Here is a 13,570-nt window from a genome sequence, read left to right on the forward strand (position 1 = left end):
CCAGAATAAATATTTGTTTGGCTTTAAAAAAATGTAACACTTTAATAATAGGGCAACTGCAATGGCTCCATTCTCAGTCAAGATGCTTTGTAAAGAGATAGAGTAGGTTTAGGCGGTCTTAGGTAAGATTACTTATTTTATCTCATTTTAGTGGGACTTTAGATTTGCACCTAACCTAAAATAGACATGCAGACATGTGACACTATTATGAGAGGGACAGTTGGAAATGCAAATTTTTTATTCTCTTTTGCATTTACTGATTATTGATACCATCAACTACAATATTCTTTTGGAGCAGTGGTTCAAATTGGGTATTGGTTGGACTGCTGTTTGTTTATATAAGCATATTTTTTTGGAGTCATGGATGCTAGTTTGGAATCTGCCCACAGTAATAAACCGACTGGAGACTAACAAACTAAATCTCCATGCAGGTAAGACAAGACAATGTTCAAGGTCAGTTGTTTGGTCCAGATGACAAAAGGAAGAATTCTAGGAGGAATTTTTCTAGAGGAATTGTTCTCTCTATGAAAGATGAAATATATAGCTTGAATTTATCAGTGGTTATGAGATGCTTCTGTTCCGGAGATGATATAGTCATCATATTTGGTAATCATGGGTAGTCTAATCCTTGATTATTTATTTATTTATTTATTTATTTTTATTTTATTGAATTTCTATACCGCCCTACTCCCGAAGGACTCAGGGCGGTGCACAGCCATGAAATAAAACACATAGATATACAAAATTTAAAATCGAATAAAATGAATTAAATAAATTTGGCTGAATTAATACCCATAATTTAAAATACCCATAATTTTAAAATAGATTAAAAATTTAAAATTTCCACATTAAAAGGGGGAAGATTTAGGCCAGGCCACCTTGATGAAATAGAAAAGTCTTAAGCGCGCGGCGGAAGGTGCGCAGATCCGGAATCCTCCGTATCTCTGGGGGGAGCTCATTCCAGATCGTCGGTGCCCCCACAGAGAAGGCTCTCCCCCTAGGGGCCGACAGCCAACATTATTTGGCCGACGGCACCTGGAGGAGCCCCTCTCTGTGGGAGCGTACTGGTCGGTGGGAGGCTGTTGATGGTAGTAGGCGGTCCCGTAAGTAACCAGGTCCTAAGCCATGGAGCGCTTTAAAGGTGGTAACCAGAACCTTGAAGCGCACCCAGAAGACCACCGGGAGCCAGTGCAGCTCGCGCAGGAGAGGTGTTACATGGGAGCTCCATGTTGCTCCCATAACCACCCGTGCGGCTGCACTCTGCGCCAGTTGGAGCCTCCGGGTGCACCTCAAGGGGAGCCCCATGTAGAGAGCATTACAATAGTCCAGACGAGAGGTGACGAGGGCATGAGTGACTGTGCATAACGAGTCCTGATCTAGAAAGGGACGCAACTGGCGAATCAGGTGAACCTGATGAAAAATCCTCCCGGTCATGGCCGTCAAGTGCTCTTCTAAAGACAGCCGTGAGTCCAGGAGGACGCCCAAGTTACGAGCCCTTTCCGTGGGGGCCAATGATTCGCCCCCAATAGCCAGCGATGGCGCCAGCTGACTATATCGGGACGTCGGAAACCACAGCCACTCGGTCTTGGATGGGTTGAACCTGAGCCCGTTTCTCCCCATCCAGATCTGTACGGCCTCCAGGCACTGGGACATCACTTCAAGGGCATCGTTGGGGTGGTCCGGGGTGGAGATGTACAGCTGGGTGTCGTCAGCGTACAGATGGTACTTCACCCCGAAACCACGGATGATCTCGCCCAGCGGCTTTACATAAATGTTTAATTTTTCTAATCAGCTTTTAACACCATCCAGTTGTCCCAAAGGTGTTTTTTTTCAAGAGGTAACTGGACTTTCTGTTTTTTCTTTGAAGACGTTTCATTTCTCATCCAAGAAGCTTCTTCAGCCCCTGAAGAAGCTTCTTGGATGAGAAGTGAAAGGTCTTCAAAGAAAAAACAGAAAGTCCAGTTGCCTCTTGGGAAAAAAAGCACCTTTGGGACAACCATGACCTGCATGACTGAGAATCTCCATAGACCATCCAATTGGTTGCATCAATTACATTTTGTAATAGTGAATTCAATATATGCCGCAAGAAGAAACCATTATTTTTGCTTATCTCAAATGTTCACCATTGAAGTGAATTATATGATACTGGAAGTTAATATTATGTTGCCTTCCATACTACACTAAAAAGGCTTCAAAGCTTTTCTGTTTTTTTTCTTCCATGAAGTCGTGTCCAATTGTCAGAGACTGCTGAACGAGTTCCCGCAGTTTGCTCAGCAAAGTTTTTCATAAGTAGACAACCTTTGCCTCCTTCCTAGGGCTGAGAGAGAGTGACTGGCTCAAAGTCAATCAGTTGGCTCCATGCCAAGGCAAGAATAGAACTCCCAGTTTCTGGCCTGGTGTCTTAACTACTACACCAAACTGGCTCTCAGCTTTTCTATATGGGCAGGGAAACTGTTCTATCAGTCCCTCAATAATTTTTAGATCCCCATTTCTGCATTTTTCAAACTTTATTGTGTATTTTCTAAAATGTGATTACCAGATTTAATATAGCATTCCAAGTATGGCCATACCATATAAGGTACTATATGATGAAATTGACATTATTCTTTTCAGTTCCTTCCCAGTTAACCCAAGAATTTGTCGTTTTCATAGAATCAACATATATGCATTGACTTTTTTTCTTCAATATTCTCTTATTTATATTAAGAACAATTAAGATAACTTTTGTGGTTTTAATATTAACTTTACTTGAAGAAGATGTAAATGAGAAATAAAATGGGATCCTACAACAACTTCATAGAATAGATATATTGAGGCTAAGCAATAGTTTCCTGGCATCATTTTTTTCAGATTCAGGCTCTCCAGAAAAGAATGACACAAGACAATTAATCCGGAAGGATACCAGCTATTGCCTCCTGCAAGAATAAATGTTATCTCAGTAAACAAACATTGCCAGGAAAAGTACATGTTGAATCCCCTGTCTATTTCTTAGACTAGACTAGAGCATTAATTATCACGGAAGTTATCTCATCTACTATAGATGTATTACCTAGTATAGTTTTTATTGATGTTTCACATCTTGTTGTTAGCTGATATATCATTTGTGGCTTTAAACTATTTCTTTGTTTGGAGATATATCAAAACATGCATAAAACATGGAATTCATAGCAGCATTAAGCACTCTGCTACAACCCTCCCCTCCATATTGCACATAGTTTTGGACTTTTCTTTGTTCTTTAATGAGGCAATGATTGTGGGAGACTTGAACATGGCATGCCACTAGCACCTAATCAAGTTCAGCTATGTGAGAGGGACAGAGAAAATAGACTGTAATGACATTTATTCAGACAGAGTCTGGGAAACATACCAATTCTATAACTGTAAATACTATAACTTACTAGACAAGTGTTTGGCAATTATATAAATATTGGCAATACCCAAGCAAAAAATAGAACCACAGTACAAGAAATTGTCTTTCAGCTATTAAGAAAAACTAGGCTCACTGTTGACTTCCTTATATGGTCTACTCCATCAGACTGCTGAAGCCTTCCCAGCATGGCATTCTCCATCTCTGAAAAGGAAAGTTCTATCTATATTCACAGGAATTGCCCCCCAGTTATTATAGAATCAGATGCCCTTGTCTTGATCAGGCTGTTTGGCATTACAGTCCAAGAGTTGGGCACTTGTTCCTTACATTTCTAGATATTTGATCAACAAAAGAACTGTACATCCTGAAAAGAACAGGAAAAAATCTCTGGCAGAATCCTTATAAACTGCTGAAGTGGATGACCAGGAAGTGCCAGTCTTATCAATGTTCCCCCTTGACTCTTTTCTGATCCTGTTATTGTTCTTTTTTAAAAAAAAGTCATTAAAGCATTGGATCCTGGATTACCATTCAGTGCTGGTTAGCATCTCCCATTCTTTTCCCTTGCAGTACTGTTTGACATGTGCAGTGATTTGCCATTCATTTTTACTGTATATGGATCTGATTTATTTGAAGATCTCCAGTACTTTTAGCAATCTTGAGACGACTACTAAGCATGTGATATCTTGCTTGAAATGCCACTTTTGTATCATGGCCAAGGAATCTTGAGGGAACTTTCATTGACTTCCTTCCTCCTAATTTCTAGAATTCTGGAGTGTACAAGTAAATGCCTCTCACATAAGGACAACAGAACGGCTTATCTGGCTTCTGATGCATCACACTTGAATGAGGAATATAGACTAAAATTTAGCCAGTATTTTTCTGTGCATGTATATACAGGGAAGATACATATCTAGGCAGAAAATGTGATGTAGGTTACCTGTTTTGCAAAAACAAAACAGCCATGGTGAGTTCAAAACTGGAGCTGGTTTAAATTCTTCCACCTGCCTACATCATTTTCATAATAACCATGATTGGAAAAAAACATATATGTATGCACATATTTCAACATGTGGGACAAATGAAGGGAGAGGGGGGTTTGGAGGGGGAAAGGGCTAAAATCTTCCTCTACATAGAAAATTGTTCTGAAATTTCCACTTCCTTCGTGGTGGCTTTTAGTAAAGAACAGTCAAATTTCCAGTTGTGGAGTCCAATGTCACACCTCCTAGGTCTCTTTTAACTCTTAAAAGAGCCTATTTTAAACACTCTTTTGATCCATAGTAAAATATTGTGAAGCTGAAGTGCCTGCATTTAAAATAGGTATTCCAATTTACATTTTGAATGTGCATTCCCCCTCTCCCTCCCTCCCTGCCTCCCCCCCCCATAAGGCAGCTGAAGATATTAAAATGCAGCTTTCTTTCACACACACACACACTGAATTTACAAACTGCAAGGATTTCAAAGGAGCTGTGTGTTCTTTCCTATCAACACATGAAAGAGTCCCAGAGAAATGAAGAATCATTACATATCCTTTCTGATCATCTAGTTTTATTTTTAGTGATGGAAAGACAGGCATCACATTAATAAACCTCAGTGTGAAGGCTACTAGAGCAAAAGATTTAAGCAAAGTGTATCATTTTATTTATTGGAATGTTTAGAAATTATAATTAAAAATAACAGGAAGTCATGAACTTAACCTAACCAACATGATTACATCATTATTTTCTAAACATCACATCTTATTCAGATTTTTTCTGAATTGGAGTTATACTTTACTCTTGTTCAGAGAGAGGAATATACAGTATATTTGAATATGTATAGATTATGATTTACTCTTTCTCAAGGGCATCTCCCACCTATGTTTCTCTGTAAATTCCTGATCTGGATATATCCACTGATTGGATAAAGGCATGCCCAAATAAATTATTCTCAGGAACAGCCAAAAAGGAGATCATGTCTGAGGATGAATAATTGTTCTACATGCCTACATTGCCAAAGTTTTGAATTATTCATCATGTTTGATGTGATATTGCCCAGAAACTGATTAGAAGGCAGGGTCATGAATTGTATAGAGCTGCAGTGGATAATCTTCCTTGTGGGGAGACATTCTAGGTTCATGCCTAAATGTACTACTTGAACCAAGTTAGCATGTTCTGAGACATATTTTGGAAATAATTACTGTAGCTTCTCTTTTATTAATGATAGCTTTAGAATTGGTTCTAATTTATCACTAAGAAAAAGTATAAAAGTCATCAATGTCACTTGAAGAACAATCCTAAATACTACTGATTGAAAGACATGTGAATCGGTAAATTCTTTTTTAAAAGACCTATAGGTAGTCCTCGTACAGTGGCCATAATTGGGACTAGCAACTCAATTGTAAAGTGAAGCAGTTACTAAGCAGTTATGATTTTACTTCAGTTTTCCTTTGCTTTATAGGCCTGCAAAGATCATAAATGCAAGAATTGATCACAATACAAAGCTACTTTTTCATCACTGTCATAATTGTGATGAAAACGGTCGCTATATGAGGCGGTTGTTAAATCAGGACCACCTGTACTAATTTTTTAAAAGCAAGGCAGGAAGTGTTCAGGATTGAACTCTTTTTAACTCCTGCTAGACGTTTCTCAAATTCAGTTCACTTTGAAACTAAAAGGAACAATGCAACATTGTATGCATGTCAAATGTTAAGTGGGACTTCTAAGCAAGGCATGATTTTCCTGCTGATAGGACTGCTTTTTCCTTTGCGGAAAAAAATACTGACTATATATACAAATATGTGGTGTCTTACATGAGATTGATTTACTTTGGCAGCATAAACTGAGGCAAAAAGGGAAGACACCTAGGCCACTTTTCTTGTCATCTATTAGGTTCTCTGTTCACCTTATTGAAAAAAGGAATAAATAATTAAAAAAAAAAGTTGGGAGTTGCCATGCAGCAAAACCAAAGCTCTAGCACCGCCTTGATAAAAATGAATTATAAAATAAACACCAGAGGCCTTCCTGGAAATTAAAAAGGGTGGACAGCTGCAGTTTTGTTTAGAAATGTGTCCACCTGCAAGAGTGTTGACGGAGGTAATCCGGGTGACAGCAAGCTGTGCAGGAAGGAAACAGCCTTGAGTGGGTAGCGGGAACAACGTCACACGCTCGACCCTCAAGAATCAGGAGTTTTGTGACTGGCCATGCTTCCAAGGCAGCCGTTTTGTGAGAGTACAGGTGGTCCTCAACTTACAACAGTTCATTTAGTGACCATTTGAAGTAACAACGGCAGAAAAAAAAGTGACCTATGACCGTTTTTCACACTTAAGACCACTGCGACCTCTCCATGGTCACACGATCAAAATTCTGATGCTTCTGGCAGCTGACTCATATTTATGACGGTGGCAGTTATCCCGGGGTGAGGTTTTCCCCTTCGGTGACCTTCTGACCCGCAAAGTTGATGGGGAAGTCAGATTTACTTAAGAACTGTGTTACCTAACCATTGGCAGCGATTCGCTTAACCCACTGTGACAAGAAAGAAAGATGGTAAAATGGAGGAGAGGGGGGTCAAACTCACTTAACAACAGACGGCAACAGAAATTTTAGGCTCAGTTGTGGTTTTGTATGTCAAGGACTACCTGTATGCCATCGTGGCCTCCAATCAAAATTTGTTCCCCTGTTTCCAAAAGGCTGAAGCCTGAAAGGGCCCCTCAGAGAAGCAGGCAGGCTTGGTGGGAGAAGCCAGGACAGCTGACAGGCTACTCAGCCTTCAGCAAAGGCAGGAGGCTTCCAAAGTTATCACCCTTCGAAGCGCCTCCTCCTCTTCCTCCTCCTCCCTCTTTGCTTTGCCAAATCTCCAGCCTCGAGGTCGCTTCACGTGCTCTGGCCGTGGGGGGCTTTCAGAGGGAGGAAAAAATCCACGCTCCTCCGCGTCGTCCCAAGAAGTCAGCGCCAGGCGAAGGGAGACACCCACTCAGCCAACTAAGAGCAAAGGCGCGCAAAAGGCAACGCTTTGGGACTCTTCCCCACCTCCTTCCAGAGGGAACCAGCAGCGGCAACCGCCAGCCGCTCTCCGCCTCACGCTCGGGCTCCGCCATTCCGCCAGAACCCTCTGCATGCTGCTGAGGGCAGCTGGTGGTAGCCAGGGCGCGAGCCCCACTGCTTTTCCCCCTCCCTCGCCGCGCCTCGCCTCGCCTCGCCTCGTCGCGCCTGCCCGTTTGTGACCCCTCAGCCTAGACGCGCCGCGGAAAGGAGAGGCGAGGCGAGGCGAGGCGAGGCGAAGGGGGCATTTCGGGCCGGCGGCGGAGACAATGAACAGCGGCAAAAGCGAGCAAGAGCTCAGCCCGGGCGAGGCGAACTTGCAAGAGGAAGAGGTACCTTCCCGAAAAGGAGAGGCGGTGGTTGAATTGGCCGCCTTGGGGTGGGGTGGCGGGGGGGGGGGACGGGACTTTCCTTTCCGAGCGCGGTGTCAAGGCGCGCCAGGGTGATATATTGGGGAGCCCTCGGCAAAAGTTTCGAGGCATAAGAAGTGTCACTTCTGAGCGGGCAGCCTCGTTGGTGCTGGGCTTTTTCTGACACACACACACATATACACCCGCCTGTAAGAGTCCATTGACACTTGGCTCCGTTTTGGAGGCGAGAGAGATTGCACAACCTTTGCAAAAAAACGAAAGGAGTTTCGAGTGTTCCAAACAGCATCGCTGGGGGACCGTTCTTGAGATTCTAGAAGTTGGTGGAGAGGGAGCTTGGGATATGTATCCTGGAAGATTGAAACAAGGGGAATATATGTATATATATATATATTAAATTATTCATGTGTTTCTTTCCCCTGGATCTAGTGTCCGCAGCAATCGGCTGGTTTTAAAGCAGCGTATTCCTTTAAAAAGCCAGGCGCCCAGATTAATAGATAACGTATCGAGCGCATTCTTTTCCGATGAGTTAAGATGCGGAAAACTTGTAGAAGAACTTGAGTAAATTTTAATCCGCAATGTCATATGCGGGGGGGGGGGGAACTGCAATAAAACAAAATAAAAAGGAGGTTAGTCATGGATCATTTGCAGTTGCAGGTTAGCAGTATCCCGTGATTTAGCAGCCTGGGTACTGTACGTGTTTGCTTTGCAATAAATATTTCTAGGGAGGTGCGTGTTTTCTAGGTGTGCAGTCTTGCACATGTGTGTTCAGAACTAAGGTTTGAGTTAAATGGAATTTATGTCCATATAAGTAAATAAATAGCGTTTAAATTTGTCATGTAATATTGAAAAGGTAGACAGAGTTGCATTTCTTTAAAAGTTGTCCCTTTCTAGGATATTTAATAAATTCACAATCAGCTTAGATATATGTTTGGATAGTACAAGCTAATACTATGAACATGGTGGCTATCTTTTGAAATTATAACATAATATCTGTCTTTGTAAAATGCAGTTGTTTAAACTATATAGAGTGATAAGACATTCAGAAATCAATCTTGGAGCACCAGGACCTGATATTGATTTGTGAGAGAAACTTTGTTTTTCCTTGTGATTGTCAGAAAAAAAAAATGTTACTCATAGTTTTGGCAAGTTGGTAAGACAGTTGCAGTTAGCTACATTAACAATACACACAGGCATATTCAGGAAGAGAATAATTTTATCTTGGGAAAAATAATACTCCCCATGTAAATAACATTTCTAAAGCATATCAGTAGGTTTCTTCATTGATTGCTATAGATCACTTTTGATACGCTAATTGGTTACCAAGTGATAATACCATTTAGATAAAAATAATACTATTTAGATAAAAGAAAAGAAAAGAAAAGAAGGTTTCTATAACAAATTGTAATCTACAACCTAAGAAACTATTTTTTAAAAAAAAGCTTTGAAAAACTACAGTCTGGATTTATTTTCAGAACTAGTGAAATCTGGTATCTTTATATGTATTTATTTACTTCACTTTTTATCATATCTGGGAAGAGAAAGCTCATAATATTATCACCGTGAAACCTTTCTACACTGTGAGCAGATTTCATGGTTTTATTGTGTAACTCTAGTGTTTTTTATTGTAGAACTCTGAAGTTGTGAAACAGGGTATTGTTACAGGATATATCTGCATGGCTATCAGATAAGGCGTATCCTTTCTTCTAGTAATGCCAATTATGGGGTATGTTTGCTTTTAGAAACAAAGTGAAGAGCATTTTCAGAGGACCTAGAGGCAGGGAAATTCTTAAAAGAACACTATTTCTCCAGCATGATATTCAATGATACTCAAACACAAATGATATTCAAACACTGACTCTCATTACTTTTATAGTAGCAGGAGATAAAGCAGGCAGTTCTGCTTTAAGAGCCCCTTGTTTTATAGACAGGTAGGTTAATTAAAAATTCTGCTCCAATGTTATTCTTTAATATTTGTGTTATGTAGGGTTGACTTGAATTTTGACATGGATTCCAGGAAAAGAGTCGCTACTTTAAAAGTTGCACGCTGAAACACTACTCATCCTCATGAATTCTATAACACCTTTTTGGAATTGAATCTGAAGTGCTGTCTGGTTCTTGACAACAAAACCAATTACTAAAAAGGAAGGAAGGAAGGAAGGAAGGAAGGAAGGGAAGGACCATCCTTTCCTTAAAATATCTGACCCAGTAAGATTTGATGGAAGATAGTATAGAAAATTAAATGTGTTCTAAGGTGGGCAGAAACTTGATAAATTATACCAAGAGGGTTTTTTCCCCCCTCAGATATTTTAAAATGAGACATATGTTCATATTTAGCTTCCTACAGCTGCACAGTCTACAGTAATCATGCTAAACCTTGGCAAATGAAAGTATGGTATAAATGAAAGTGAAAATAAGTTAAGTAATGGCAACTATACTGTCATTCAATCGACTTTGGGTGATACAAACCAGCTTGGTAATTTAATTGACTAGTATTCTTGAATGCTCCTATTGTTTTTACCCTATAGAAGTGTGCTTACTTCACTGACATACTCAATACATCGTATTTTGTAGGGATTCTCCCATAGAATATACTGATAATATTGGGAATAGAAACAGACAATATTGGGAATAGAAACTATAGATCAAAATCTAGGTAATATGTAGGATATATTTTTCTTAAAAGCCTGGTGACCTGGTCCAGTGGAGGGAGGTGTTTCACCACCTTCCACTGTTTCTCCAAAACTATTTTTCAAAATGTGCTTCTTCCTAAGGCTCCTGTAGTAGGATAGCAGTACAGTGTGCATGTCTGCAATGACAAGCTAGATAAGTATGTTTTAGCATGTTTTGTAAACAGCCCCGGTGGTCAGTTTATGATTCAGTGAGGTATGTGAAACTTGAACAGTGAATTAAGCAGATAACCCATGAGTTAAACCATGTAAATACAACAGACCAACATAGCTATTTCTCTGCTTATTTTTTGGCTCCGGGAATTAACGCTGAGTCTATGTAACACAAGGGGTTACATGCCAGTATCCTAGAGCCATTTCAGTAATCCAATAAAGAATTCTTAGAAATCAGAAACTGCTATGATGAGGTAAGGAAAAAAAATTGCAACATACTGTATTTTGTCTAATTTTACAAAAACAAATAAATCTGTGGCTAAAGTCAAACATGAATCCAAGTTTCCATTTCCAGAATTTATATCTTTCTAATATATTATCGCATCTTCAGGATCAGTTACAAGCTGAAGAGCCTTCCTGATTAGTGGAGATGCGCTACTAGTTGAATTATATGAAATATACATTGGCTAAAACTGATTGTGTAAACAGGAGAAAACATAAACAGAAAAAAGGTCATGAAAGAATATTTTCTTAAATTCCCCAAACTAAAATCCATGCCTTTGTTTCTTAAAGTTTGGAAAGTTTAACCTTTCAATTATTCCAACAGTTTCAAAAGAGTATGGTTATTTCTAATAGTGCTAAATGAAACAGCTGAAACTATATTAAATGAAAACAAAAATGCATAGGCTATTTAAAGATTTGATGGTAAATTTTGATTGAATTAGTTCTATTCAAATTCAGTCTAATTCCAGTTCTAAAAATTATTTTACTTCTAGCAGACGGGCTAAAAGGGTATGTTTAATTTTTGAGGACTGGACAACTGTTTCATTTTTATATTATTTTTGAGGGGATAGTTACAACTATTTTTACTTAATATTTCTTGTTATTATACCAAGGGGTTTCTTGGCTTTTTAAGTTATTGTGCATATAATATAGATTTTGCTACTATAGATTCTTGGCGGTGAATCTAGGATGATTTGCAAATGGGGCTTTCATGCATTTCTGGATATAGTGAAATAGCTATCTGTTCTCAGGTCAGGTTTATTGATGTTGACTACCAATAGAATCAATCCTGGTATATGCCTGGACTATACAGCCCAGTGACAAAGTTTGTCTCATTAATTATACATTAGCATTGGAGGGAGGGAGGGAGGGAGGGAGGGAGGGAGGGAGGGGAAAAATTTATTTGTGATTTCAGGTATTCTAATTTTTATTAGTCATGATCAGAGAAGCTTTGGGGTGTTTGTACTTATGTGGTCATATGCTATTTCAGTAATAGGGATTGCATAATGCGCTACTGTGATTTGCTTAGTTTTATTATTTGTTACTAATTTCATTGGCATATAAGTTTTCCTTTTAATGCAGCTTAGAGATCAGCACAAAAGTTCTCTACCATAAATTAAATGTTTTAATTTAAACATTTAAAGTATAGAAGCAAGAATTATGCAACATTGAACCATACAATAATAAAAGAAAATTAATTTAAAAGTCACCCAGGTAAACAAGTACTCTTTGTGTTTAGTTGTTATTTAAAATCAGTGTGGAAATTAGTAGCACTTTTCTTTGGAAAGGATTCCCAAATTGTGGCACCACTACTGAAAATTCACTAACCTTGGTTCCATACTATTAGCCAAAACCACTTTTGGGATCATGATCAGGACCTCTCCAACTGATTTGAAGAGATAAAAATAAAAAATGGTTGGTTCATACTGCTTTTGCCTTAATTTGTTGTGTGAATTTAGTCAATATAGCTTGTAAAAATGATTTATAGTTTAGTATATTATGTGAATTTAATCAAATCTCAACTTAGTATGAAATCTTAGCACAGGCAATGTGTACCAAATTGTTTGGCAGGTGTGCATGTGGTTGGCAAGAATACCATTTTCTCAGCAAAATCAGAAAGTGCTTCCCTGACATAGATGCATCTCACAGATAACACCCCCCCCATTGGAAATATTATATTTCCAATATATGGATGTCCATCAATATAAAGTAAATGACATTCAAAAATAATGAACTGCCCTACATACATATTTGATTAAAGTAAAACAAAACAAAAATTTATTACTTTCAATTTAAAGAAGTGTATGTTAATTTAATATTTAAAAGGAGCTAGTAGAATGTATTAAAATGTATTCTCAAAAGCATGTTATATGCATGCAAGCATACATATTCAGGTATCTGTGTGCCATACATCTGTTGTAACCCAATTATATGAACATTTCAATAGAACTGCAAGTATGCTCAGTGTATTTTACTCCCACATAAGCAGGTATAACACTATAGCATAATAGAACTAACTTTTCTAATGGTGTTGTTTCCTCTTGCCAGTCTTGTCCAGAACATTGTGTGTTTACAAACAGGCAGCCCATTACTTGCTTTTGGCCTTTGCTGTATTGGGATCTTGTTTTTGTTCTCTGAGATACTGGAAAATATTTGAAATGTGTACTACTTTTTAACCATGCTTGAATAAGCCCAAGTTTTTTATAGTTTGATCTAGGGTGTATGCTTTATATAAGGTAAAGGTAAAGGTAAAGGTTCCCCTCACACGTATGTGCTAATTGTTCCCGACTCTAGGGGCGGTGTTCATCTCCATTTCAAAGCCAAACAGCCAGTGCTGTCTAAAGACGTCTCTGTGGTCATGTGGCCAGCATGACTAAACACCAAAGGCACACGGAACATTGTTACCTTCCCACTAAAGGTGGTCCCTATTTTTCTACTTGCATTTTTACGTGCTTTCGAACTGCTAGGTTGGCAGAAGCTGGGACAAGTAATGGGAGCTCACCCTGTTACATGGCACTAGGGATTTGAACCGCTGAACTGCTGACCTTTCGATCGACAAGCTCAGCGTCTTTCCACTGAGCCACTGCGTCCCTATATGCTTTATATACAAGATCTTTATAATATATTTAGATTTTTACTAACATTTTTCTTAACTAGAGGGCTTACTAGGACTGGGGAGAGCAATGGACCATT

General features: G+C 39.0%; 1 protein-coding gene across 3 annotated transcripts in view; it reads left to right on the plus strand.

Moving 5' to 3' along the window:
- Positions 1-7,286: 7,286 nt before the first annotated feature.
- RBPMS (RNA binding protein, mRNA processing factor) overlaps positions 7,287-13,570 on the plus strand; it is a 117,070-nt gene continuing 110,786 nt past the window's right edge. For all 3 annotated transcript variants that reach the window (XR_011599919.1, XM_070935404.1, XM_070935405.1), the window contains exon 1: positions 7,287-7,715. Coding sequence is in view for 2 of the 3 variants with exons in the window: in XM_070935404.1 (XP_070791505.1) it covers positions 7,653-7,715 (63 nt within the window). In the remaining variant the exon portion in view is untranslated. The remainder of the gene's footprint in view (positions 7,716-13,570) is intronic.

The sequence above is a fragment of the Pituophis catenifer genome, unplaced genomic scaffold (genome assembly GCF_029215685.1).
Source record: "Pituophis catenifer annectens isolate HBS135680 unplaced genomic scaffold, rPitCat1.0.hap2 SCAF_2, whole genome shotgun sequence".
Taxonomy (NCBI): domain Eukaryota; kingdom Metazoa; phylum Chordata; class Lepidosauria; order Squamata; family Colubridae; genus Pituophis; species Pituophis catenifer.